We start from the raw sequence: 21,814 nt of genomic DNA, 5'->3' as shown, positions 1-21,814 counted from the left end.
CAGAGCCCACCATGCCCCCACATGCCCACCCTGCTGGCCCCACACCTGACCATGGCCCCCAAGCCTGCCCAAGCTCCCACTCCCTGCCCAGCTGTCCCCAGGGCAGTCCACCTGTCCCACACCTGCCTCCTGCCCACACACCTGCTCTACAGCCCCATCTCCCTCAGCCTGCTCAGCTGTCCCTGCCTCTGCCCAGCTGCCCCTGCCTGCAGCCAAGGGCCCAGCGGAGCCCACATGTGCCCAGGCCTCCTACCCTCTTTGGCCAGGAGTCTCCAAGGCACCAGGCAGGTCTCCCCTGCCTGCTCTGCTTCCTTGCACCTCCACACGTGTCCTCACACCCGGCCGCAGCTCCCTGACCCCGGGAGACACCCCATGTCCCTGCCCCTCCAGCCTTCTGCCCAGGGGTCCCCATTCCCCCAGCCTCATGGCCCCACCTGGACACCTGTCCCTGCGCCTCCAGCCCCCCCAGCCGCCTCTTCCCACGCCCTCCTCTCTCTCTGGCCTGCTGCTCGCCCCCATTTAACCTCCTGTCCCCAGCTCCTGCCTGCCAGCCGCTTCTCCCTATGCCCAGACAGCCGCCCCTGCACCCCCCCCCCGGGCCCCTCTCCCCAGCCCTGTGTCGCCAGCCGCCTGCCAGCCCCTGGCCCCTCCCCGCCCATCCCGCAGCCACGGTCGGGACACAGCAGGGCGGGTGGCAGCGTTTATTGCCGGCCTCAGTTGGCCTCCAGGATGGAATCGATCCAGCCGCGCAGCTCGGTGACACGGGCGTAGACGCCGGGCACCTCGGGGTCGCAGGTGGCGCTGCCCCAGGAGACGATGCCCACCAGGGTCCAGGCGCCGTCCTTTTGGCACACCAGCGGGCCGCCGGAGTCGCCCTGCGGGCAGAGAGTGAGGGCAGGGCGGGGGCAGCACGGGGGGCAGGGCGGCGCGGGGGGCAGGGCGGCGCGGGGGCACCTACCATGCAGGAGGTGGCACCGTCAGCGCCGGCGCAGATCATGGAGCTGAGGATGCGGAAGCCCCAGAACTCTTTGCACTGATCGTTGGTGAGCAGGGGCAGGGCCACCTGCTGCAGCACCGCGGGGGTGTTGGAGGCTGCGGGACAGGCCAGGGGTCAGCCGCGGACACGCTCAGCGGGGCACAGGGACAGGGCTGGGGACTGGGCTGCGGGTGGGGATGGGAAGCAGCACGGGGACGGGGTGGGGATGAGGATGCAGAGAGGGAGTGGGGATGGGGACAGGAAGCAGCACACTGACAGAGATGGGGGTGAGGACAGGGAAAGGGCCAGGGATCGGGACAGGGATGGGAACAGGGACAGGCACGGGAACGGGGACAGAGACTGGGATGAGGTTGTGGGCAAGTAGGAACAGGAGGACAAGGAGGGACTGGGATGGGGATGGAGATGAGGAGGGAGAAGGGTCAGATGCAGGGACTGGGGGTGAGGCTTAGGAAGGGGTTTGAGGATGGGCACGAGGACCGGAGATGGGGCTGAGGATAGAGCCAGGGATGAGAGCGGGAGACGAGGAGGAGAGTGGGAATGGTGAAGGGGCCGAGGCTGGGCAGAGGAAGGGGCGGTACCGTTGGGGTCAGTGAGGCCCCAGCCGGTGGTGACACAGGTGGTGCCCCCGGGGAAGTCCTCGGTGGCCGTGGGCAGGCAGACAGGGGACACGCGCTGGGTCAGGCGCGCAGGGGTGGCCAGTTTGATCAGGGTGATGTCGTCACGGATGGTCAGCATGTTGAACTTGGGGTTCTTGAAGACCTGCAGCAGGCAGCACCGCTCCCAGGGCCTGCACCCCTGGCCGCGGCCCCCGGCGCTGCGCAGGCACCGAGGGGCACCCCAGGGACCGCAGGGGAGCTCAGGGACCGAGAAGGGCTGAAGGGCATCCTGCAGAAGGGCTCTGAGGCACCCGGGTCGATAGGGATAGCGTGCTACAAATCCCACCCCCGGGTCACAGGACAGCAGGGACATGGTGGGGACTCACGGGCACCTCAGGGAGCAGACTCCAACCCTAGGACCAACGGAGACCTGAGGAGCAAACCCCAAACCCCGGGGGCAGCAGGGTGGCCCCAACACCCCCACCCAAGGGAGCAGAGACCCAAGCCCGGGCTGATGGGACTCCAGGGAGCAGAACCCAGACCCAGGGCACAGGGCTATGGGGACACCAGCAGAGACCTGCGGGACTCTGGCACAGACCAGACCCCACAACCCGTGCTGAGGTGCCACCCAGGAGCAAGGGACAGCCCCGGGAACAGACACATCCAAGGGACAAGGGTCAGCCCTCAGGGCTCAGGAAGATGAGGCCACCACAAGCACATGTCCCAGCCAGAGCTGATGCTGACTGGGGACCTTGGGACTGTTCAGGGCACTGCAGGGCAAGCACTAAGGTGTGGGCACTGGGGGCACCCCACATCACACCACAGGCACTGCTTAAGAGGACACTGTGGCCCTAGCCCCTATTCCTCCAGTGTCCCGGGAGTTGGGGACACCCAAGCTGAGCAGTGACAAGGAGCAGAGACACCCCAGGGAGCTCAGCTCACGGGTGCAGGGCACCGTGGACCTCCCAGGGACCCTGAGCCTCAGGAGAGGAGGAGCCAGGGACCCCCTGGGAACCTGTCCCCCAGGACAAGAGGGACCTGGGGCTGCCCGTGCTGGCTCTGGGACCCCGCGGGCACACGGCCCTTGCCTCGCCAGTACCTCCTCGATGGTCAGCTTCTGCTGGGCATCAGTGGGGGCGTCCTGGTCGTAGGCGCCCACCACCACCGTGTCGGTTTTCCTGCACACAGGCAGGCGCTGAGCGCAGGGCGCAGGGCACGGGGCGCACCGATGGGCGCTCTTAGGGCCCCTGCGCCCGTGCCCAGCCCCGCGCCGGCCGTCGGCAGAGCCGCTGCCTACCTGACGCCGCAGTGGGCAGCGGTGACCACCCAGTTCTCACTGATCAGCGACCCGCCGCAGAAGTGGAAGCCGTCGTAGCGCTGGCAGGGAGAGGGAGCTGCCGTCGGCACCCGGCCCCGCCGGCCCCGCCGCCGGCCGCTCCGTGCCCGGCCCCGCCCCGGCACCCGCCCAGCCCGGCGCCCAGCCCGCCGCGGGCACTCACCTGGAGGGACACCTGCCAGGGCCAGGAGCCTGGCACGGCCGGCTCTCCGTTGACGATGCGGGTGTAGCCGCGGATGACGGGCGTGATGGCGGGCACGCCGCAGCCTGCGGGGCACGGGCACGCATGGCAGTGGGCTCCGGACGGCCCGGACCCGCGGCCCCCACCGCCGCTCCCGACCCCCGACCCCCGAGCCCTCCTCACCCGGCCCCACGGCCCCACTCACTCTCGGGGAGGGCGGCACGGGCAAAGCCCGCCAGCGCCAGGCAGCTCAGCAGCCACAGAAAAGCCATCGCGAGTCGTGGGGACAGACCCTGCCCGGGGCTCGGGGCCTCTTATAGCCACCCCTGGGCAGGGACCCGCCTCTGGCCTTGGCACCTCCGCCTCTGCAGCTGGCGTGGCACCCATCACAGTGCCGCTGGCACACTGCCACTCCTGATATGTGGCCCTGGGGACCCTGGGGCCCAGCCCCTTGCTCAGCATAAACCCCATGCCCCAGCCTGGGAATGGCTCGGAAGATCTCTGCACGGTAGGCTCCAGGGGCTGGTGGGCACTGCCTTGCCCAGGCACCAGCCATGGGCCTTCGTGGCAGCTGTGGCTGCACAAGGCAGAGCTTTGACAGCAGGTCAGGGGAGGCATCCTGAGCTCCTGCTCAGCACTGGGTGTCCAGGAGTGCCAGGTCTGATGCTGGCCTCTCCAGAATCAGACACACTGGAGAGAATCCTGGGAAACAGGGGACAGGACCAGCTCTGATGGTTATGGGGGCAGAGATGCAATGGGACAGAGCCAGGCTCTTTCCACTGGTGCCCAGTGGCAGGACAAGAGGCAAAGGTACAGTGTGCCAGGCAGGAAGGTTCTTCTGACTGTCAGGAGGCACATCACTGCTGGGAGGTGACTGAGCACAGGCTCAGGCTGCCCAGGATGGCTGTGGAACCTCCATCCATAGAACCATGGAATTGGCAGGGCTGGAAGGGACCTCAAGGCTCAGCCAGTTCCAACCCCCCTGCCATGGGCAGGGACACCTCACACTACATCAGGCTGCTCACAGCCACATCCAGCCTGGCTGCAAACACCTCCAGGGATGAGGTTGCCACCACCTCCCTGGGCAACCAGTGCCAGTGTCTCACCACCCTCATGGGGAAGAGCTTCTTCCTCACATCCAATCTGAACCTACTCACAAGAAGGTCTCCTTTTAGCCTTCTCCTCTCCAGATTGCACAACCCCAACTCTCTCAGTCTGCCTCCATAGCAGAGCAGCTCCAGCCCTCTGCTCATCCTTGTGGCCCTTCTCTGGACACCTTCCAGCACCTCCAGATCCTTCCTGTAACAGAGACTCCAGAACTGGACACAGTACTGGTGGGGTCTCACCAGAGTGGAGCAGAGGGGGCGAATCACCTCCGTCATCCTCCTGGCTATGCTTCTCTTGATGCAGCTCAGGATGTGATTTGCTTTCTGGGCTGCAAGTGCACACTGCTGGCTTATGTGTCCATGAAGGTACTCAGAAGCCACCAGCACATGAGGAGCCCCACTGGAGATGAACCAGGTGAACCCCAATGTTCCGTCACACTTCACCCACCCTGTGTCATAGGGACAGCCCTTTCCAAGAACAGGGCCATGTCAGAGCCAGCACCCAGGCCCTACCACTCTTGTTCCACAGCCCCCCCAAGGGCATCAGCTCCAGGTGCCACACTCCCAGGCCACATCTTGGCATTGTGCCAGTCTCAGGGTCCCTCCCCTGACCTGCTGGCAAAGCTCTGCCTTCTGCAACCTCAACTGCCACGAACCCCATGGCACAGGGCTCCTTGTGGCCTTCCAGGATCTGAAGGGGGCAACAAAGAAGCTGGGGAGGGACTTTTGAGGGTGTCAGGGAGTGATAGGACTGGGAAGAATGGAGTAAAAGTAGACATGAGTAGGTTCAGATTGGATGTGAGGAAGAAGCTCTTCCCCATGAGGGTGGTGAGACACTGGCACGGGTTGCCCAGGGAGGTGGTGGAAGCCTCATCCCTGGAGGTGTTTGCAGCCAGGCTGGATGTGGCTGTGAGCAGCCTGCTGTGGGGTGAGGTGTCCCTGCCCATGGCAGGGGGGTTGGAACTGGCTGAGCCTTGAGGTCCCTTCCAGCCCTGCCAATTCCATGGTTCTATGGATGGAGGTTCCACAGCCATCCTGGGCAGCCTGAGCCTGTGCTCAGTCACCTCCCAGCAGTGATGTGCCTCCTGACAGTCAGAAGAACCTTCCTGCCTGGCACACTGTACCTTTGCCTCTTGTCCTGCCACTGGGCACCAGTGGAAAGAGCCTGGCTCTGTCCCATTGCATCTCTGCCCCCATAACCATCAGAGCTGTTCCTGTCCCCTGTTTCCCAGGATTCTCTCCAGTGTGTCTGATTCTGGAGAGGCCAACATCAGACCTGGCACTCCTGGACACCCAGTGCTGAGCAGGAGCTCAGGATGCCTCCCCTGACCTGCTGTCAAAGCTCTGCCTTGTGCAGCCACAGCTGCCACGAAGGCCCATGGCTGGTGCCTGGGCAAGGCAGTGCCCACCAGCCCCTGGAGCCTACCGTGCAGAGATCTTCCGAGCCATTCCCAGGCTGGGGCATGGGGTTTATGCTGAGCAAGGGGCTGGGCCCCAGGGTCCCCAGGGCCACATATCAGGAGTGGCAGTGTGCCAGCGGCACTGTGATGGGTGCCACGCCAGCTGCAGAGGCGGAGGTGCCAAGGCCAGAGGCGGGTCCCTGCCCAGGGGTGGCTATAAGAGGCCCCGAGCCCCGGGCAGGGTCTGTCCCCACGACTCGCGATGGCTTTTCTGTGGCTGCTGAGCTGCCTGGCGCTGGCGGGCTTTGCCCGTGCCGCCCTCCCCGAGAGTGAGTGGGGCCATGGGGCCGGGTGAGGAGGGCTCGGGGGTCGGGGGTCGGGAGCGGCGGTGGGGGCCGCGGGTCCGGGCCGTCCGGAGCCCACTGCCATGCGTGCCCGTGCCCCGCAGGCTGCGGCGTGCCCGCCATCACGCCCGTCATCCGCGGCTACACCCGCATCGTCAACGGAGAGCCGGCCGTGCCAGGCTCCTGGCCCTGGCAGGTGTCCCTCCAGGTGAGTGCCCGCGGCGGGCTGGGCGCCGGGCTGGGCGGGTGCCGGGGCGGGGCCGGGCACGGAGCGGCCGGCGGCGGGGCCGGCGGGGCCGGGTGCCGACGGCAGCTCCCTCTCCCTGCCAGCGCTACGACGGCTTCCACTTCTGCGGCGGGTCGCTGATCAGTGAGAACTGGGTGGTCACCGCTGCCCACTGCGGCGTCAGGTAGGCAGCGGCTCTGCCGACGGCCGGCGCGGGGCTGGGCACGGGCGCAGGGGCCCTAAGAGCGCCCATCGGTGCGCCCCGTGCCCTGCGCCCTGCGCTCAGCGCCTGCCTGTGTGCAGGAAAACCGACACGGTGGTGGTGGGCGCCTACGACCAGGACGCCCCCACTGATGCCCAGCAGAAGCTGACCATCGAGGAGGTACTGGCGAGGCAAGGGCCATGTGCCCACGGGGTCCCAGAGCCAGCACGGGCAGCCCCAGGTCCCTCTTGTCCTGGGGGACAGGTTCCCAGGGGGTCCCTGGTTCCTCCTCTCCTGAGGCTCAGGGTCCCTGGGACGTCCACGGTGCCCTGCACCCATGAGCTGAGCTCCCTGGGGTGTCTCTGCTCCTTGTCACTGCTCAGCTTGGGTGTCCCCAACTCCCGGGACACTGGAGGAATAGGGGCTAGGGCCACAGGGTCCTCTTAAGCAGTGCCTGTGGTGTGATGTGGGGTGCCCCCAGTGCCCACACCTTAGTGCTTGCCCTGCAGTGCCCTGAACAGTCCCAAGGTCCCCAGTCAGCATCAGCTCTGGCTGGGACATGTGCTTGTGGTGGCCTCATCTTCCTGAGCCCTGAGGGCTGACCCTTGTCCCTTGGATGTGTCTGTTCCCGGGGCTGTCCCTTGCTCCTGGGTGGCACCTCAGCACGGGTTGTGGGGTCTGGTCTGTGCCAGAGTCCCGCAGGTCTCTGCAGGTGTCCCCACAGCCCTGTGCCCTGGGTCTGGGTTCTGCTCCCTGGAGTCCCATCAGCCCGGGCTTGGGTCTCTGCTCCCTTGGGTGGGGGTGTTGGGGCCACCCTGCTGCCCCCGGGGTTGGGGTTTGCTCCTCAGGTCTCCGTTGGTCCTAGGGTTGGAGTCTGCTCCCTGAGGTGCCCGTGAGTCCCCACCATGTCCCTGCTGTCCTGTGACCCGGGGGTGGGATTTGTAGCACGCTATCCCTATCGACCCGGGTGCCTCAGAGCCCTTCTGCAGGATGCCCTTCAGCCCTTCTCGGTCCCTGAGCTCCCCTGCGGTCCCTGGGGTGCCCCTCGGTGCCTGCGCAGCGCCGGGGGCCGCGGCCGGGGGTGCAGGCCCTGGGAGCGGTGCTGCCTGCTGCAGGTCTTCAAGAACCCCAAGTTCAACATGCTGACCATCCGTGACGACATCACCCTGATCAAACTGGCCACCCCTGCGCGCCTGACCCAGCGCGTGTCCCCTGTCTGCCTGCCCACGGCCACCGAGGACTTCCCCGGGGGCACCACCTGTGTCACCACCGGCTGGGGCCTCACTGACCCCAACGGTACCGCCCCTTCCTCTGCCCAGCCTCGGCCCCTTCACCATTCCCACTCTCCTCCTCGTCTCCCGCTCTCATCCCTGGCCCTATCCTCAGCCCCATCTCCGGTCCTCGTGCCCATCCTCATGCCCAAACCCCTTCCTAAGCCTCACCCCCAGTCCCTGCATCTGACCCTTCTCCCTCCTCATCTCCATCCCCATCCCAGTCCCTCCTTGTCCTCCTGTTCCTACTTGCCCACAACCTCATCCCAGTCTCTGTCCTCGTTCCCGTGCCTGTCCCCGTTCCCATCCCTGTCCCGAGCCCTGGCCCTTTCCCTGTCCTCACCCCCATCTCTGTCAGTGTGCTGCTTCCTGTCCCCATCCCCACTCCCTCTCTGCATCCTCATCCCCACCCCGTCCCCGTGCTGCTTCCCATCCCCACCCGCAGCCCAGTCCCCAGCCCTGTCCCTGTGCCCCGCTGAGCGTGTCCGCGGCTGACCCCTGGCCTGTCCCGCAGCCTCCAACACCCCCGCGGTGCTGCAGCAGGTGGCCCTGCCCCTGCTCACCAACGATCAGTGCAAAGAGTTCTGGGGCTTCCGCATCCTCAGCTCCATGATCTGCGCCGGCGCTGACGGTGCCACCTCCTGCATGGTAGGTGCCCCCGCGCCGCCCTGCCCCCCGCGCCGCCCTGCCCCCCGTGCTGCCCCCGCCCTGCCCTCACTCTCTGCCCGCAGGGCGACTCCGGCGGCCCGCTGGTGTGCCAGAAGGACGGCGCCTGGACCCTGGTGGGCATCGTCTCCTGGGGCAGCGCCACCTGCGACCCCGAGGTGCCCGGCGTCTACGCCCGTGTCACCGAGCTGCGCGGCTGGATCGATTCCATCCTGGAGGCCAACTGAGGCCGGCAATAAACGCTGCCACCCGCCCTGCTGTGTCCCGACCGTGGCTGCGGGATGGGCGGGGAGGGGCCAGGGGCTGGCAGGCGGCTGGCGACACAGGGCTGGGGAGAGGGGCCCGGGGGGGGTGCAGGGGCGGCTCTCTGGGCATAGGGAGAAGCGGCTGGCAGGCAGGAGCTGGGGACAGGAGGTTAAATGGGGGCGAGCAGCAGGCCAGAGAGAGAGGAGGGCGTGGGAAGAGGCGGCTGGGGGGGCTGGAGGCGCAGGGAAAGGTGTCCAGGTGGGGCCATGAGGCTGGGGGAATGGGGACCCCTGGGCAGAAGGCTGGAGGGGCAGGGACATGGGGTGTCTCCCGGGGTCAGGGAGCTGCGGCCGGGTGTGAGGACACGTGTGGAGGTGCAAGGAAGCAGAGCAGGCAGGGGAGACCTGCCTGGTGCCTTGGAGACTCCTGGCCAAGGAGGGTAGGAGGCTTGGGGACATGTGGGCTCCGCTGGGCCCTTGGCTGCAGGCAGGGGCAGCTGGGCAGAGGCAGGGACAGCTGAGCAGGCTGAGGGAGATGGGGCTGTAGAGCAGGTGTGTGGGCAGGAGGCAGGTGTGGGACAGGTGGACTGCCCTGGGGACAGCTGGGCAGGGAGTGGGAGCTTGGGCAGGCTTGGGGGCCATGGCCAGGTGTGGGGCCAGCAGGGTGGGCGTGTGGGGGCATGGTGGGCTCTGGGGACCGTGTCCGTGCATGGGGCTCCCACGGCTGGTGCTGGAGTCACAAGATCCGCGTCGGAGAGAGGCTCCGTGTGCCAGCCCGGGGCCACCTTAAGGTGCCGGAGGCGGTGTCGGCAGGAGGGGCCGGGCCGTGGGGCGGTGCTGGAGGCAGTTCCTGGCGCTGGTCCTGCCCCGGGCTGTCCCCGCCATGGCTCTGCGGAGGGTGCTGGGTCTGGGGGCGGCCCTGGGCCGCCGGAGCTTCTGCTCCAAGGTGGGGCCAGACCGGGGGTGCCGCGGGGTCGGGAGGGACCGGGTGGCAGCGAGAGGCAGGAGTCCGTGGGTCGGCGTGGATGAAGGAACCAGCTGCGTGGCCCCCGGGGCCGAGCCTCTTGTCCTCCCCCTAAGGGGTCCCTCTCCTTTCTGCACCCCCCCCAGCAGCCACTGCCCCCCGATTTCGTGGAGGCGCTGAGGGCCGTGGTGGGGGCTCCCAACGTGTCCACGGCCACGGCGGTGCGGGAGCAGCACGGGCACGACGAGTCCATGCACGAGTGGGTGCAGGGCTGGGACCCCCGGGAAGGGCTGGCGTGGGGAGGGGCTACGGAGAGGAAAGGGTTCGGGGAGGGGCAGGACCATGGAGAGAAGGGGTCCTGGTGCGTGGAAGGGTCTATTCAGGGGAGGAGTCCTGGTGATGGGAATGGACTTGACAGGGGAAGAGCTCGGGGAGAGGAAAGGTCTGGGTTGGGGAAAAACCATGGGCAGGGGAAGGGGTTTGGGGAGGGGAAGGGGCATCGGGAGGGGAAGGGCAATGGGTCATGGAAGAGGAAGGGTTCGGGGAGGGGATGAGGCCCTCGAGAGAGGCTAAGGGTCTAGGGGAGGGGAAGGTTGTGTGGAGAGGAAGGTCCCTGGAGAGGGCAAGGGTCTGGGGGAGGAGAGAGGCTATGTGGAGGGGAAGGTCCATGAAGGGTCCGGGCAGGGAAGTCAGTGTGTCAGCGGTGCCATCCTGTGCCCCAGCTGTGCCCCCCCGGATGCTGTGGTGTGGCCCCAGGCTGTGGAGCAAGTGCAGGAGCTGGCGGCGCTCTGCCACCGCTGCCGCGTGCCCATGGTGCCCTTTGGCACCGGCACCGGCCTCGAGGGCGGCGTCAATGCTGTGCAGGTACTGGCACAGCCGGCACTGCCTCGGCACCCCTGGCGCCCCTTGCCCTGCCCTTGCCTGGGGGCTCTCAGTTCCCGGCTGTGCCCGTTCACCTCGGTTCCCCCGTGCCAGGGCGGCGTCTGCTTCGACCTGAGCCGCATGGATGCCATCACGGAGCTGAGTCTGGAGGACTTCTCCGTGGTGGTGGAGCCTGGCGTCACCCGCAAGGCCCTCAACAAACACCTGCGTGGCACTGGGCTCTGGTTCCCCGTTGGTACTGTGGGCACTGGGGAGCGGCAGAGGAGGCCCAGGGGTGCTGGGGGACGCCTGTTGGGCTGGGGGTACTGGGAGCCCGGGGGAAGCTGGGGTGCCCATGGGCATGCCATGGTCCCAGGGGTGACCGTGGGGTTGGAGGTGCCAGGGCCCCAGTAGCACTGCCACGCCCGTGGGGTGCTGAGCTTCTAGAGGTGCTGGAGGTGCCCCATGGCTGTTGTGGTCATCACTTTGCATGTGTCATGGTGCCAGAGACGTCCCAGAGGTGCCCACGGGGCTGGGGTTGCTGTGGTCTGACAGGTGCTGGGCTCCCTATGGAACTGGGGACGCTGGGGGGTGCTCATGGCTGTGCTGTGCTCCCAGGGGTGCTGGAGGTCCACACTGAAGTGCTGTGGTCTCAGGGGTGTCCAGCAGGGAATGAAAACCATGGTTGCAGGGGTCCCCAAGGTCCCAGGGATGTTGAGGTCCCCCTGGAGGTGTCTGAGACATGCTAGAAGTCTGCTTAGGTGTGCCATGGTCCCAGTGATGTATCAGGAGTGCTAATGGGACTAGAGGTGCAGGGGTGCCAGGGGTGTGCTTAGGTGTGCCATGGTCCCAGTGATGTGTCAGGGGTGCTAACAGGACTAGAGGTGCAGGGGTGCCAGGGGTCTGCTTAGGTGTGCCATGGTCCCAGTGATGTGTCAGGGGTGCTAACAGGACTAGAGGTGCAGGGGTGCCAGGGGTCTGCTTAGGTGTGCCATGGTCCCAGTGATGTATCAGGAGTGCTAATGGGACTAGAGGTGCAGGGGTGGCAGGGGTGGCAGGGGTCTGCTTAGGTGTGCCATGGTCCCAGTGATGTATCAGGGGTGCTAACAGGACTAGAGGTGCGGGGGTGCTAGGGGTCTTCTTGGGTGCACTATGGTCCATAGGGATGTTGGATGGGGTGCCGTGATCCCAGGGGCACACCAGCGGTACCCACAGAGGAGCGGATGCCATAGCCCCAGCTGTGCTGGGGTGCCCATAGCGTTGGGGGTGCACTGGGGTTCGGGGGGGGGGGCGGGGAGGGGGGCATCCCACGGCCCAAATCCCTGCACCGTTGCAGCCATGCCCATCTGGACCCGCAGACCCCGGGGCGGACGCCTCGCTGTGCGGCATGGCGGCCACCGGCGCCTCGGGCACCAACGCCGTGCGCTACGGCACCATGCGGCCCAACGTGCTCAACCTGCGGGTGGTGCTGCCGGACGGGCGCCTGCTCCACACCGCCGGCCCCGGGCGCCAGCCCAGGTGGGCGCCTGGCGGGGCCAGGAAGGGACGGGACGGGACGGGACGGGATGGGTGCCCGCCGGCGCCCCGCTCACCACCCTCCCGCAGGAAGCGAGCGGCCGGCTACGACCTGACCTCTCTCTTCGTGGGCTCCGAGGGCACGCTGGGCTTCCTGACACAGGCCACCCTGCGGCTGCACCCCCTGCCCGAGGCCGTGGCCGTCACCACTGCCGCCTTCCCCAGCGTGCGGGCGGCCGTGGCTTGCACTGTCCAGGTGCTGCAGGCGGCCGTGCCTGTGGCGCGCATCGGTGAGTGCCCGGCTGGGGGGGAGGGTGGCGCCAGGGCACAGGGGACCGGTAGTGGGTGGGCTCAGCCTTGCCCTCTCCCACTGCAGAGTTCCTGGATGAGGTGATGGTGGAGGCCTGCAGTCGCTTCAGCAAGCTGGAGCTGCCGGCGGCGGCCACGCTGCTGCTGGAGCTCCACGGCTCCCGGCGCGGCTTGGCCGAGCAGCAGCAGCAGACGGGTAGGGACGGGAGGTGCCTGGCGTGGGGGTAGGGTGGCTGGGATTGACACCAGCGTGGCTGGGGCTGGGAGCCACGGTGGGTACCCGGGGACCAAGGTGGGTTGCTCAGGGATGGGTGTGTGGGGGGGGGGGGGGGGGGGTGCCCTCGGACAAGGGATGAGTACACAAAGCCGTTCACTGGGGAACCTTGGGGTCACCATGATGAGGGGTGGGTGCCCAGGCTGGACACTAGGGAACCAGGGTGGATGTCACCAGGGCCTGTGGACAAGGGGAGCAGTGGTGTCTTGGGGTGAGGGGTGGGGGCGTGGTGTGGCTCTGGAGTGTGATAGATGTCCTGGTTCATTGGCTGGGGGACCTTGGGGTCACCAGGGTGGGGGACAGATATCTAGAGCTGGGGACCACAGGACTGAGGGTCTGGGGGGTGAGGCTCAGTGATGGTTACATGTGCCCAGGGGGAGCAGAGATTGGTGTTCAGAATGGAACTGGGCACAAGAAGTGGGTCACCAGTGTGAGGGATGGGTGCCTGGAGTAAATGGTCCAGTGCAAGGGCCAGGGGAGACCAGAGGGGACCAGGGGTTGTCCTAGGGTGATAGAGCCCAGGAACAGGGGGGCATGGGATTGGTGCCCAGGGTGGGGCCTGGGAGGTGCTGCGGGTCCTGTCCTGGCCCCATCCCAGGGCCCCTGACCCCATCACCAGAGGAGATCGTGCAGCTGAACGGTGGCTCCAGCCTGGCCTGGGCAAAGCAGCTGGAGGAGCGTGAGCAGCTCTGGGCCATGCGCCACAGTGCCTGGTACGCTGCCCTGGCCCTGCGGCCCGGCTGCCAGGTGAGGGACGGGCACGGGGCTGGGCACAGGGTACGAGGGTGGCAGCTCCCAGTGGAGCTGCAGGCAACCACCACGCTGCCTTGCCCGGCCCAGGGCTACTCCACAGACGTCTGCGTGCCCATCTCCCGCCTGCCCGACGTGGTGGTGGAGACCAAGCAGGACCTACAGGACTCTGGCATCACTGGTCAGTGGGGCCGCAGACCCTCGGGGTAGGGCGGGGTGCAGGGGGGCCACCATCCTCCCTGGCATGTCCCATCTGGCCCCTGCATGTCCCCGCAGGGCCCATGGTGGGACACGTAGGGGATGGCAACTTCCACTGCATCATCGTCTTCAACACCCAAGACCCGGCCGAGGCCCGGCGGGTCCACGCCTTCACTGAGCGCCTGGGCAGGTGGGGACAGGGACAGGCCAGGGGGATGGAGGGGGACAGATGCCCCTGTGCCATGTCCTGATGCCCTCTGTCCCCCAGGCGGGCGCTGGCGGCGGGGGGCACCTGCACCGGGGAGCACGGTGTGGGGCTGGGCAAGCGGGCGCTGCTGCGGGAGGAGCTGGGCCAGGAGGGGCTGGACACCCTGCGCAGCATCAAGACCGCCCTGGACCCCCACAACCTCATGAACCCTGGCAAGGTGCTCTGAGGGGGCACCAGCACCCACCTGGCAGCTTCTGGAGTCAGGGCTGGGGCGGTCGCGCCGCCCCGCGCTGCCACCCGCCGTGTTCCCCCAGATCCCCCCACCCCCGGCCCCGTGGGGCAGGGACTCTCTATAAACCTCTGTGCACTCACCACCTCCGTGTGCCATGCTGTCTGCTGGGGGCGGGGGGGGACAGGCCACCACTGCCCCTCTCCAGGGGGACTCTGCTCCAGGCAGTGCCCAGGCAGGCAGAGCAGAAGGTCCCAGCGCTTTGGCCACACCTCCAGAGCCGCGGTGATGTGCTGATCACCACCATTCAGTCAGAGACTCGCAGAATGGCTTGGGTTGGAAGGCACTTCAAAGACCATCTAGTTCCAGCCCCCTGCCCTGGGCAGGGACACCTCCCACCAGCCCAGGTTGCTCAAGGCCTCATCCAACCTGGCTTTGAACACCTCTAGGGGAGGGGACAGCCACAGCCTCCCTGGGCAACCTGTGCCAGTCTCTCCCCACCCTCACTGGCAAGAATTTCGTCCTCATCTCCTGCCTCAGTCTCCCCACTTCCAGCTTCAATCCAGTCCCCCTCAGCCTGTCACTGCAAACCCTTGTCAGAAGTCCCTTCCCAGCCCTCAGGTACTGGAAGGCTGCTAATAGCCAAGCCAAATACCAGCCTGAAAGAGCAGATGGATTCCACAGCCATCAGGACATCTGCTGTCTACAGCTACCTGAAGGGAGGTTGTATCCAGGTGGGGGTTGGTCTCTTCTCCCAGGCAACCAGCACCAGAACAAGAGGACACAGTCTCAAGCTGTGCCAGGGGAGGTTCAGGCTGGAGGTGAGGAAGAAGTTCTTCCCAGCAAGAGAGATTGGCCCTTGGGATGTGCTGCCCAGGGAGGTGGTGGAGTCCCCATCCCTGGAGGTGTTCAAGAGGGGATTGGATGTGGCACTTGGAGCCATGGTGTGTCACACATGGTTTAGCAGTCATGAGGTCTTGAGTGACAGGTTCATAGTATCATAGTATCAGTCAGGGTGGGAAGGGACCACAAGGATCAGCCAGTTCCAACCCCCCTGCCATGGGCAGGGACACCCCACACTACATCAGGCTGCCCAGAGCCTCAGCCAGCCTGGCCTTAAACACCTCCAGGGACAGGGCCCCAACCACCTCCCCGGACAACCCAGGTTGGACTTGATGGTCCTTGAGGTCTTTTCCAACCTTGCTGCTTCTCTGATTCTCTGATCCGTGCTTGCTGACAGCAGACCTCAGTCTGGGTTGGAAGGCACCTTTAAAGCCCATCTAGTTCCAACCAGCCCACACGGGCAGGGACACCTCCCACCAGCCCAGGTGGCTCAAGCCCTCATCCAATCTGGGCCTTGAACCCCTCCGGGGATGGAGCACCCACAGCCTTCCCCGGGCAACCTGTGCCGGCCTCTGGCTCGCCATTAGCCATACCCACACCGAGGTGTGGCCGTGGGGAAGGGGCACAGCCAGGGCTTGGGGGGGAACACTCCAGCACTCCCCCCCCCATCACCCACTTGAGCAAGCAAGCCAATGAAATAAAATAACAGTGAATATTTTATTGAACATTGTTTTAATACCATATCAAAACACCTTGACTAATGAAGGAAGCTTCCCTCCCCCTCCCCCCCACCCCATCCCTCCCCCTCCCCCCCCTCCCCCAAAGCTCGGAACTCTTTATTTTTTCTCGTGTGTGGTTGTTGGTTGGGGTTTTTTATTTCCTCCCCTGGTTTTTATGTTGTTTTCATATATAAATACAGAAAGGTTTCCCGCAGGGGGCACGGCCACCGGCAGGGGAAGGGCTCACGAACGCTCACCGCGCCCGCCGCAGCCAGCAGGGGACGGCGACTGGGGGGGGGGGGGGCACTGCCGTGAAACAGCTTCCCATCTTGGCACCCCCACGCTCTAGCGTGTGTGTGCGTCTGGAAGGGGGGGGACCCCATCCCCTGGGTTCTCTTTGAAATGCATCCAACTCCCAAGGAGCTGGAAAGAGAGAAGGGATAGGGGTAGGGGGGGGGGGGAGGGTTTGGCAAGAGAGGAGCCCCCGCGGGGACGGGAAGGGGGCGGCGGGGATGCCGTTGCGGCTCTCCGGTCTCTGAGTGGTTCTGGCTGAGTTAAAGAGTGACCGGGCTGTAAACATCACCGGGGCAGGGAAAGCTCGGATCCAACCACGCTGCCACTCCACACCGAGCTTCAGTGCTGGGTGGCTTGGTTGGGGTTTGTTTCACTTTGCCTTTGTTGGTTTTCTCTTCCCACCCCAACCTCCTATTTTTTTCCCCTCCTTTTTTTCCCCCCTACCATTTTTTCCCCTCCTTGTTTTCTTCTTTTCCTTCCCCCCCTCTTTTTCTCCTTGTCCTTTTCCCCTCTTTTCTCCTTTTCTTGTTCTTTTTTCCTCTCCTTTTTTCCCCTTCAATTTTTTCCTTCCTTTTTTTCCCCATTCCTTTTTTTCCCCCTTCCTTTTTTCCCCCCTTTTTCCTTCACCTTTTTGCCTTTTCTTCCATCTGTTCTTCCCTTTCCCCCCCCTCCATCATCTTTTTATTTTTCCCCCCTTCCCCTTTTTTCTTTTGCTCATTGTAAACACTTGAAAGACAGACACCCCCCATCCCCCCTTCCCTCCCGTCCCCTCCTCCCTTCTCCCACCCCCCTCCCCTCCCAGCCCCCAAACCCTTGCAGGTTGACTTGGGGGAGCAGTGGCCCCGCTCCCGGCGTGGGGCAAAGAGTTCCCCTCCCCCTGTCGTCTCACGCTGCCAGGGGCTAAAGGTGGAGATCTCCAAAAGGGAGAGAGGAGAGAGAGAGAGAGAGAAAGAGAGAGAGAGAGAGAGAAAGAGAAGAAAAATTCCTGTTGAGTCAGTGCAAAAAAATCCGAGCAGAGCCCCCGGGGCGAGTCCGGGAGGGCGGCTTGGGAGGAGGGGAGGCGGGGGGGTGGGTTGGGATGGGGTTTGCCGGTGAGAACCGCGTGGTGCTCCGTTTGGCCGGCTCGTCCCCCCCGGCAGCTGTCCCCCATGGCCTTCCGGGGAGTAAAAGCCAAACATCATGGCAGGGTTTCGGCCGAGGGTGTCCATCCCTGGAGCCTCTCCTCAGGGGGGGTGGGGGGTAGGGGGGGCAGGCAGAGCTCTCTCTCCTCGGTGACCAGCGGCTGTGGAGGGGGAGAGAGCAGAGTCGCTCCGCTGCTGCTTTTGTTTTGGTTGTTGTTGGGTGGGTGGGAGGGGTTTGGTGAGTTGTTTTTTTCCCCCTCACTCTTCTCTTCTCCTGGATGCTGCTTTTTTCTTTTTCCACTTTCAAAGCTTTTAAATAATTAATTAATAATAATAATAATAATAATAATAATAATAAACAAAAACCAAACAACAAAGGGGGGGAGGGAGAAAAAAAAAAGAACAAAAGGCAAACCTCCAAAACCCTCAACAAGAACAAAAGAAAATAATTAATAATAATAATAATAATAATAATAATAATAATAATAATAATAATAATGATACAAAAAAACCCAACCCCCAAAACAAACTAAAATTCTCTTGTTGTCCCAAGTGGATTCAAGTGTTGTATTTGTTTTTTTCTGGGTTTTATTGTTTGTCTTCTTGAGGAATTTAAAGTCAGCCCAAAACTCCAGGCGGGGCAAAGGGGGAACGGGGAGAGGAGGTACAGCAGGTATAGCAAGGTGCCCTGTGAAGGGAGGGAGAGACCGTCTCAGGTGAGGAGGACTTGTGGCCACCCCGTCCTAGCCCACCTCATTTCACCCCATCTCATCCCACCTCATCCTATTCCATCCCATTTCACCCCATCTCATCCCATCCTATCCCCATCTCATGCCATCTCATCCCATCCTATCCCCATCCCATGCCATCCCATCCCATTTCACCCCATCTCATCTCATCCTCATCCTCATCTCATCCCATCTCATCTCATCTCATCTCACCCCATCCCATCCCATTCCATTTCACCCCATCTCATCCCATCCCATCCTATCCCCATCCCATCCCATCCTATCCCCATCCCATCCCATCTCATCTCATCCCATCCCATCTCATCCCATCTCATCTTATCCCATCTCATCTCATCCCATCCTATCCCATCCCATCCCATCCCATCCCATCCCATCCCATCCCATCCCATCCCATCCCATCCCATCTCATCCCATCTCATCTCATCCCATCCCATTTCCCATCCCATCCCATCCCATTCCATCCCATCCCATCTCATCTCATCCCATCCCATCCCATCCCATCCCATCCCATCCCATCCCATCCCATCCCATCCCATCTCATCTCATCCCATCCCATCTCATCTCATCTCATCTCATCTCATCTCATCTCATCTCATCTCATCTCATCTCATCTCATCTCATCTCATCTCATCCCATTTCACCCCATCTCATTGCATCTCCATCCCATCCCATCCCATCCCATCCCATCCCATCCCATCCCATCCCATCCCAATCACACACAGAGAACTGTCAGGGTTTGGAAGGGAGGTCAAGGCTCAGCCAGCTCCAAGCCCCTGCCATGGGCAGGGACACCTCACCCCACAGCAGGTTGCTCACAGCCACATCCAGCCTGGTTGCAAACACCTCCAGGGAGGAGGCTTCCACCACCTCCCTGGGCAACCTGTGCCAGGCTCTCACCATCCTCATGGGGAAGAACTTCTTCCTCACAGCCAATTTCCAGCTCCCCACTTCTCCTTTTGCTCCATCCCCCCCAGTCCCATCACTACCCAACACCCTAACAAGTCCCTCCCCAGCTTTCTTGTAACACCCTTCAGACATTGGAAGGCCACAATAAGGTCTCCTTGGAGCCTTCTCCTCTCCAGGCTGAACAGCCCCAACTCTCCCAGCCTGTCCTCACAGGAGAGCAGCTCCAGCCCTCTGCTCACCCTCCTGGCCCTGCTCTGGACACATTCTTCCCAATGTCGAATCTAAAGCTCCCCTCCTCTAGCTTGGATCCATTCCCCCTAGTCCTATCACTAGCTGACACCCTAAAAAGTCCCATCCCACCCCACCCCACCCCATCCCACTCTCCTGGTCCAGGATTTGAAGCCAGCAGAGGAAGCTTGGCTCAAGCAGCCCATGGCCACAGCATGCCCACCTTAAGAGAGAAGTCAGCAAGCAGGCCCGGCAGGTCAATCAGAAGGATGCTCCGGGCAAGATCTGTTCACTTCAAACCATGAGTCTATACAGCTGCAGAGAGGAGAGGGTGTCACCACCAGGCCTGGGAGGTCCCTGCCTGTCCCCCTGCCACCCAGGCAGCTTCCATACCTTTTGTGATAAATGCAGAGGCAGGGCAGCCTGGCTATCGTGTCCCCCTGCAGCAGCTCCTCCAGGCAGATCACGCACTCGCCGGCATCCTTGGTCAGCACGTCATCTGGGAGGGGAGGAGAGGGCAGTGCTGAGATGGGATCCACCATGGCTTTCCCCTTCCTGGGGTGGAGGGAAGCCCGTGGCCACCTCCCAGGGAGGCAGTTAGGGTGAGGCAGCCAACTGGCAACACTGGCAGGAGGGCTCAGGTCGAGGCCCAGGGTGGTGCCCTGCCCCGGCACCCAAACGAGCACCACCAAGGCAGGGATGAGCGTCGCTGCCTGGCCAGTGGTCAGGAGAGAGGATGGGAGGTGCAGGAGGAGCTTGCAGACCTTGCAAGCCTTGCTCCTCTCAGAGGGGCAGCCTGGGAGGACAAACATCCCCTGCTCCAGCCAGGCAGGACCTCGCCTGTGTCCTTCCATATGACCACAAGAAAAACCTTCTCCACTTGGAGGGTGACTGCAGCAGGCTGCCCAGAGAGGTTGTGGAGAGATTCCAATCCCCCCCGGGCCCTTGTGCTCCTGGGCAAGCTGCTGTGGGTGCCCTGCTGGTCGATGGTAGGCTGAACATGAGCCTGCAGTGTGCCCAGGCAGCCAAGAGGGCCAATGGCATCCTGGCCTGCATCAGGAACAGTGTGGCCAGCAGGAGCAGGGAGGTCATTCTGCCCCTGTACACTGCACTGCTTAGGCCACACCTTGAGTCCTCTGTCCAGTTCTGGGCTCCTCAGTTTAGGAAGGAGGTTGACTTGCTGGAACGAGTCCAGAGAAGGGCAACAAAGTTGGAGAGGGGTTTGGAGCACAGCCCTGTGAGGAGAGGCTGAGGGAGCTGGGGTTGCGCAGCCTGGAGAGGAGGTGACTCAGGGGTGACCTTCTTGCTGTCTACAACTACCTGAAGGGAGGTTGTAGCCAGGTGGGGGTTTGGCTCTTCTCCCAGGCACCCAGTACCAGAACAATAGGACACAGTCTCAAGCTGTGCCAGGGGAGGTTTAGGTTGGAGGTTAGGAAGAAGTTCTACATAGAGAGAGTGATTGCCCATTGGAATGGGCTGCCTGGGGAGGTGGTGGAGTCACCATCCCTGGAGGTGTTCAGGAGGAGACTTGATGGGGTGCTTGGTGCCATGGGCTAGTTGTTTAGGTGGTGTTGGATTGGTTGATGGGCTGGACTGGATGATCTTGAAGGTCTCTTCCAACCTGGTCTATTCTATTCTATTCTATTCTATTCTATTCTATTCTATTCTATTCTATTCTACTCTACTCTACTCTACTCTACTCTACTCTACTCTATTCTATTCTATTCTATTCTATTCTATTCTATTCTATTCTATTCTATTCTATTCTATTCTATTCTATTCTCCTGCTGGACTGGGCGAGCTGCAGAGGTCCCTTCCCACCGCTGGGAGTCTGTGACGCCTGGCCAGCAGCAATGCAGCGAGGGAGCTGCGTCCCAGCAGGACCTCAAGCGGGGGCAGCAGCGCTGAGCGGCGCCAGGGGAGCAGAGCAGGGCCCCAGCAGCAGCAGCAGCAGCAGCAGCAGCAGCCTGCTGGAGCACAGCCCTCTTGGCAAGCCCTGCGCAGCCGCTCGCCCGTGCAGCCGGCGGCAAGCCTCTGGGGCCTGCCCCGGGCCCTCCCGAGGTGGGAGGAAGGACGCAGCGTCCCCGGCGGAGCCTGGCCCCCGGCCCTCACCTGGCCTTGAAAACCTCCCTGGTGGCTGGAGGTGGCTCCGAGCAACCTGCTCTAGTGCGAGGTGTCCCTGCCCGTGGCGGGGGGTGGGGGGTTGGATCTGCCTGAGCCTTGAGGTCCCTTCCAACCCTGACAGCTCTGTGATTGTCCGCAGCCTGGGGCAAGCCTCCCTGTGCCCTCCCGCGGCGGAAGGCAGGCTGCGGCGTCCCCTGCGCAGCCTGGCCCCCAGCCCTTACCGTTGTAGGAGAGGCGAGGTTTGCTCAGACACATGATAAAGTGCATTTCCATCTCGTCAGAAGCCACGGACTTGGAGCAAATGGGGCACTTGAAACCTGCAAGGGAGAGCGGGGAGAGGGAGAGGGAGAGAGAGAGAGAGAGGAGCTCTTAGCGAGCGGCCGGGAGATGGAAGAGTCCTCCCCAGCAGCCCGGGCGGCCCCCTGAGGGCACGGCCGGGCAGGGCAGCTCCTCACCTGCCGCCTGCATGGTGGCACGCACCCCGCGCAGCGCCCGCCGGCCGCCCGCTCATCCTGTGCCAGCCGCCGGCAGCGCGGGGGGGGGGGGCACGGGCACCCCGCGGGGCACAGCCGCCCCAGCTGGCGCCCGCCGTCCCCCGGCCCCTCGCAGGCAGAGGGCAGCCGGCCTGTGCCAAGGCGGCGCACACGTGGCCGGCAGCTGCTGCTGCGCCTTAAAGGGCGAGGAGCGGCCCGGGCCGGCGAGGGCAGGGGGCACGGCCCCGTGCCAGGGGGGGGCACGGCCCCGTGCCAGGGCGGCGCGGCCGCAGCTCGGCCCCGCGGGGCTGAGCCAGCGAGGCGGCGAGGAAGGAGGCTGAGGGCGGAGGGTGGGGCGGGGCGGGCCGGAGCTGTGCGCTCCAAGCGCCAGCGGCTCCAGCGGTGGGCAGCAGGGAGGCCGGGGGCTCGCCCCTCTGATGCCAGCCAAAGGCCTCCAGGAGCAGGGAGCCGTGCAAGAT

At 64.1% G+C, this 21,814-nt stretch overlaps 4 protein-coding genes across 6 annotated transcripts; 2 read left to right on the top strand and 2 right to left on the bottom strand.

The window, feature by feature from the left end:
* Positions 1-692: 692 nt before the first annotated feature.
* LOC137458837 (chymotrypsinogen 2-like) lies at positions 693-3,382 on the bottom strand. The gene is made up of 7 exons (XM_068170129.1): positions 3,316-3,382; positions 3,093-3,196; positions 2,891-2,970; positions 2,693-2,771; positions 1,576-1,756; positions 959-1,092; positions 693-875 (listed from the first exon to the last, which is right to left on the bottom strand). The coding sequence occupies exons 1-7, from the start codon at positions 3,380-3,382 to the stop codon at positions 714-716; spliced, it is 807 nt and encodes a 268-aa protein (XP_068026230.1). The 3' UTR covers positions 693-713.
* Positions 3,383-5,878: 2,496 nt separating this feature from the next.
* Positions 5,879-8,571, top strand: LOC137458835 (chymotrypsinogen 2-like). The gene is made up of 7 exons (XM_068170127.1): positions 5,879-5,945; positions 6,065-6,168; positions 6,291-6,370; positions 6,490-6,568; positions 7,504-7,684; positions 8,174-8,307; positions 8,391-8,571. Exons 1-7 carry the CDS (start codon positions 5,879-5,881, stop codon positions 8,550-8,552), a joined length of 807 nt encoding a protein of 268 aa, XP_068026228.1. The 3' UTR covers positions 8,553-8,571.
* An 863-nt stretch (positions 8,572-9,434) lies between these two features.
* Positions 9,435-14,023, top strand: LDHD (lactate dehydrogenase D). Of its 3 annotated transcripts, XM_068170125.1 has the most exons (11): positions 9,435-9,516; positions 9,681-9,793; positions 10,257-10,398; positions 10,510-10,651; positions 11,754-11,913; positions 12,001-12,200; positions 12,287-12,415; positions 13,113-13,240; positions 13,334-13,424; positions 13,520-13,631; positions 13,710-14,023. In XM_068170125.1, exons 1-11 carry the CDS (start codon positions 9,454-9,456, stop codon positions 13,873-13,875), a joined length of 1,446 nt encoding a protein of 481 aa, XP_068026226.1. In that variant the 5' UTR covers positions 9,435-9,453; the 3' UTR covers positions 13,876-14,023. The 3 variants fall into 3 exon arrangements, with proteins under 3 accessions (XP_068026226.1, XP_068026225.1, XP_068026223.1); XM_068170124.1 differs by having other exon boundaries at positions 9,684-9,793; positions 11,754-12,200; XM_068170122.1 differs by having other exon boundaries at positions 11,754-12,200.
* Positions 14,024-17,073: 3,050 nt separating this feature from the next.
* LOC137458836 (E3 ubiquitin-protein ligase ZNRF1) lies at positions 17,074-21,470 on the bottom strand. The gene is made up of 5 exons (XM_068170128.1): positions 21,318-21,470; positions 21,084-21,179; positions 19,132-19,237; positions 18,962-19,053; positions 17,074-17,543 (listed from the first exon to the last, which is right to left on the bottom strand). Exons 1-4 carry the CDS (start codon positions 21,328-21,330, stop codon positions 18,996-18,998), a joined length of 273 nt encoding a protein of 90 aa, XP_068026229.1. The 5' UTR covers positions 21,331-21,470; the 3' UTR covers positions 17,074-17,543; positions 18,962-18,995.
* Between the last annotated feature and the right edge of the window lie 344 nt (positions 21,471-21,814).

Source organism: Melanerpes formicivorus, unplaced genomic scaffold (assembly GCF_026170545.1).
Source record: "Melanerpes formicivorus ecotype bairdi unplaced genomic scaffold, bMelFor1.0.p_v2 SCAF_287, whole genome shotgun sequence".
Classification (NCBI taxonomy): Eukaryota; Metazoa; Chordata; class Aves; order Piciformes; family Picidae; genus Melanerpes; species Melanerpes formicivorus.
Note: the sequence above shows the minus strand (reverse complement) of the source record. Positions and strands in the feature narration are given on the sequence as shown.

What these genes read in the sequence shown, in the direction of transcription:
- LOC137458836 (XM_068170128.1), bottom strand. An exon ending in ACCTCGCCTCTCCTACAACG is followed by an intron (nt 19,238 to 21,083) that starts GTAAGGGCTGGG and finishes CTCCCCTCCCAG; the next exon opens with ATGACGTGCTGACCAAGGAT. An exon ending in CTCTGCATTTATCACAAAAG is followed by an intron (nt 19,054 to 19,131) that starts GTATGGAAGCTG and finishes TCCTCTCTGCAG; the next exon opens with CTGTATAGACTCATGGTTTG.
- LOC137458837 (XM_068170129.1), bottom strand. Translation starts at nt 3,382, where the DNA reads ATGGCTTTTCTGTGGCTGCTGAGCTGCCTGGCGCTGGCGGGCTTTGCC. An exon ending in GGGCCTCACTGACCCCAACG is followed by an intron (nt 1,093 to 1,575) that starts GTACCGCCCCTT and finishes CCTGTCCCGCAG; the next exon opens with CCTCCAACACCCCCGCGGTG. An exon ending in ACGGTGCCACCTCCTGCATG is followed by an intron (nt 876 to 958) that starts GTAGGTGCCCCC and finishes CTCTGCCCGCAG; the next exon opens with GGCGACTCCGGCGGCCCGCT.
- LDHD (XM_068170122.1), top strand. Translation starts at nt 9,454, where the DNA reads ATGGCTCTGCGGAGGGTGCTGGGTCTGGGGGCGGCCCTGGGCCGCCGG. An exon ending in GCGGCGTCAATGCTGTGCAG is followed by an intron (nt 10,399 to 10,509) that starts GTACTGGCACAG and finishes CCCCCGTGCCAG; the next exon opens with GGCGGCGTCTGCTTCGACCT. An exon ending in TTCACTGAGCGCCTGGGCAG is followed by an intron (nt 13,632 to 13,709) that starts GTGGGGACAGGG and finishes TCTGTCCCCCAG; the next exon opens with GCGGGCGCTGGCGGCGGGGG.
- LOC137458835 (XM_068170127.1), top strand. Translation starts at nt 5,879, where the DNA reads ATGGCTTTTCTGTGGCTGCTGAGCTGCCTGGCGCTGGCGGGCTTTGCC. An exon ending in AGAAGCTGACCATCGAGGAG is followed by an intron (nt 6,569 to 7,503) that starts GTACTGGCGAGG and finishes TGCCTGCTGCAG; the next exon opens with GTCTTCAAGAACCCCAAGTT. An exon ending in ACGGTGCCACCTCCTGCATG is followed by an intron (nt 8,308 to 8,390) that starts GTAGGTGCCCCC and finishes CTCTGCCCGCAG; the next exon opens with GGCGACTCCGGCGGCCCGCT.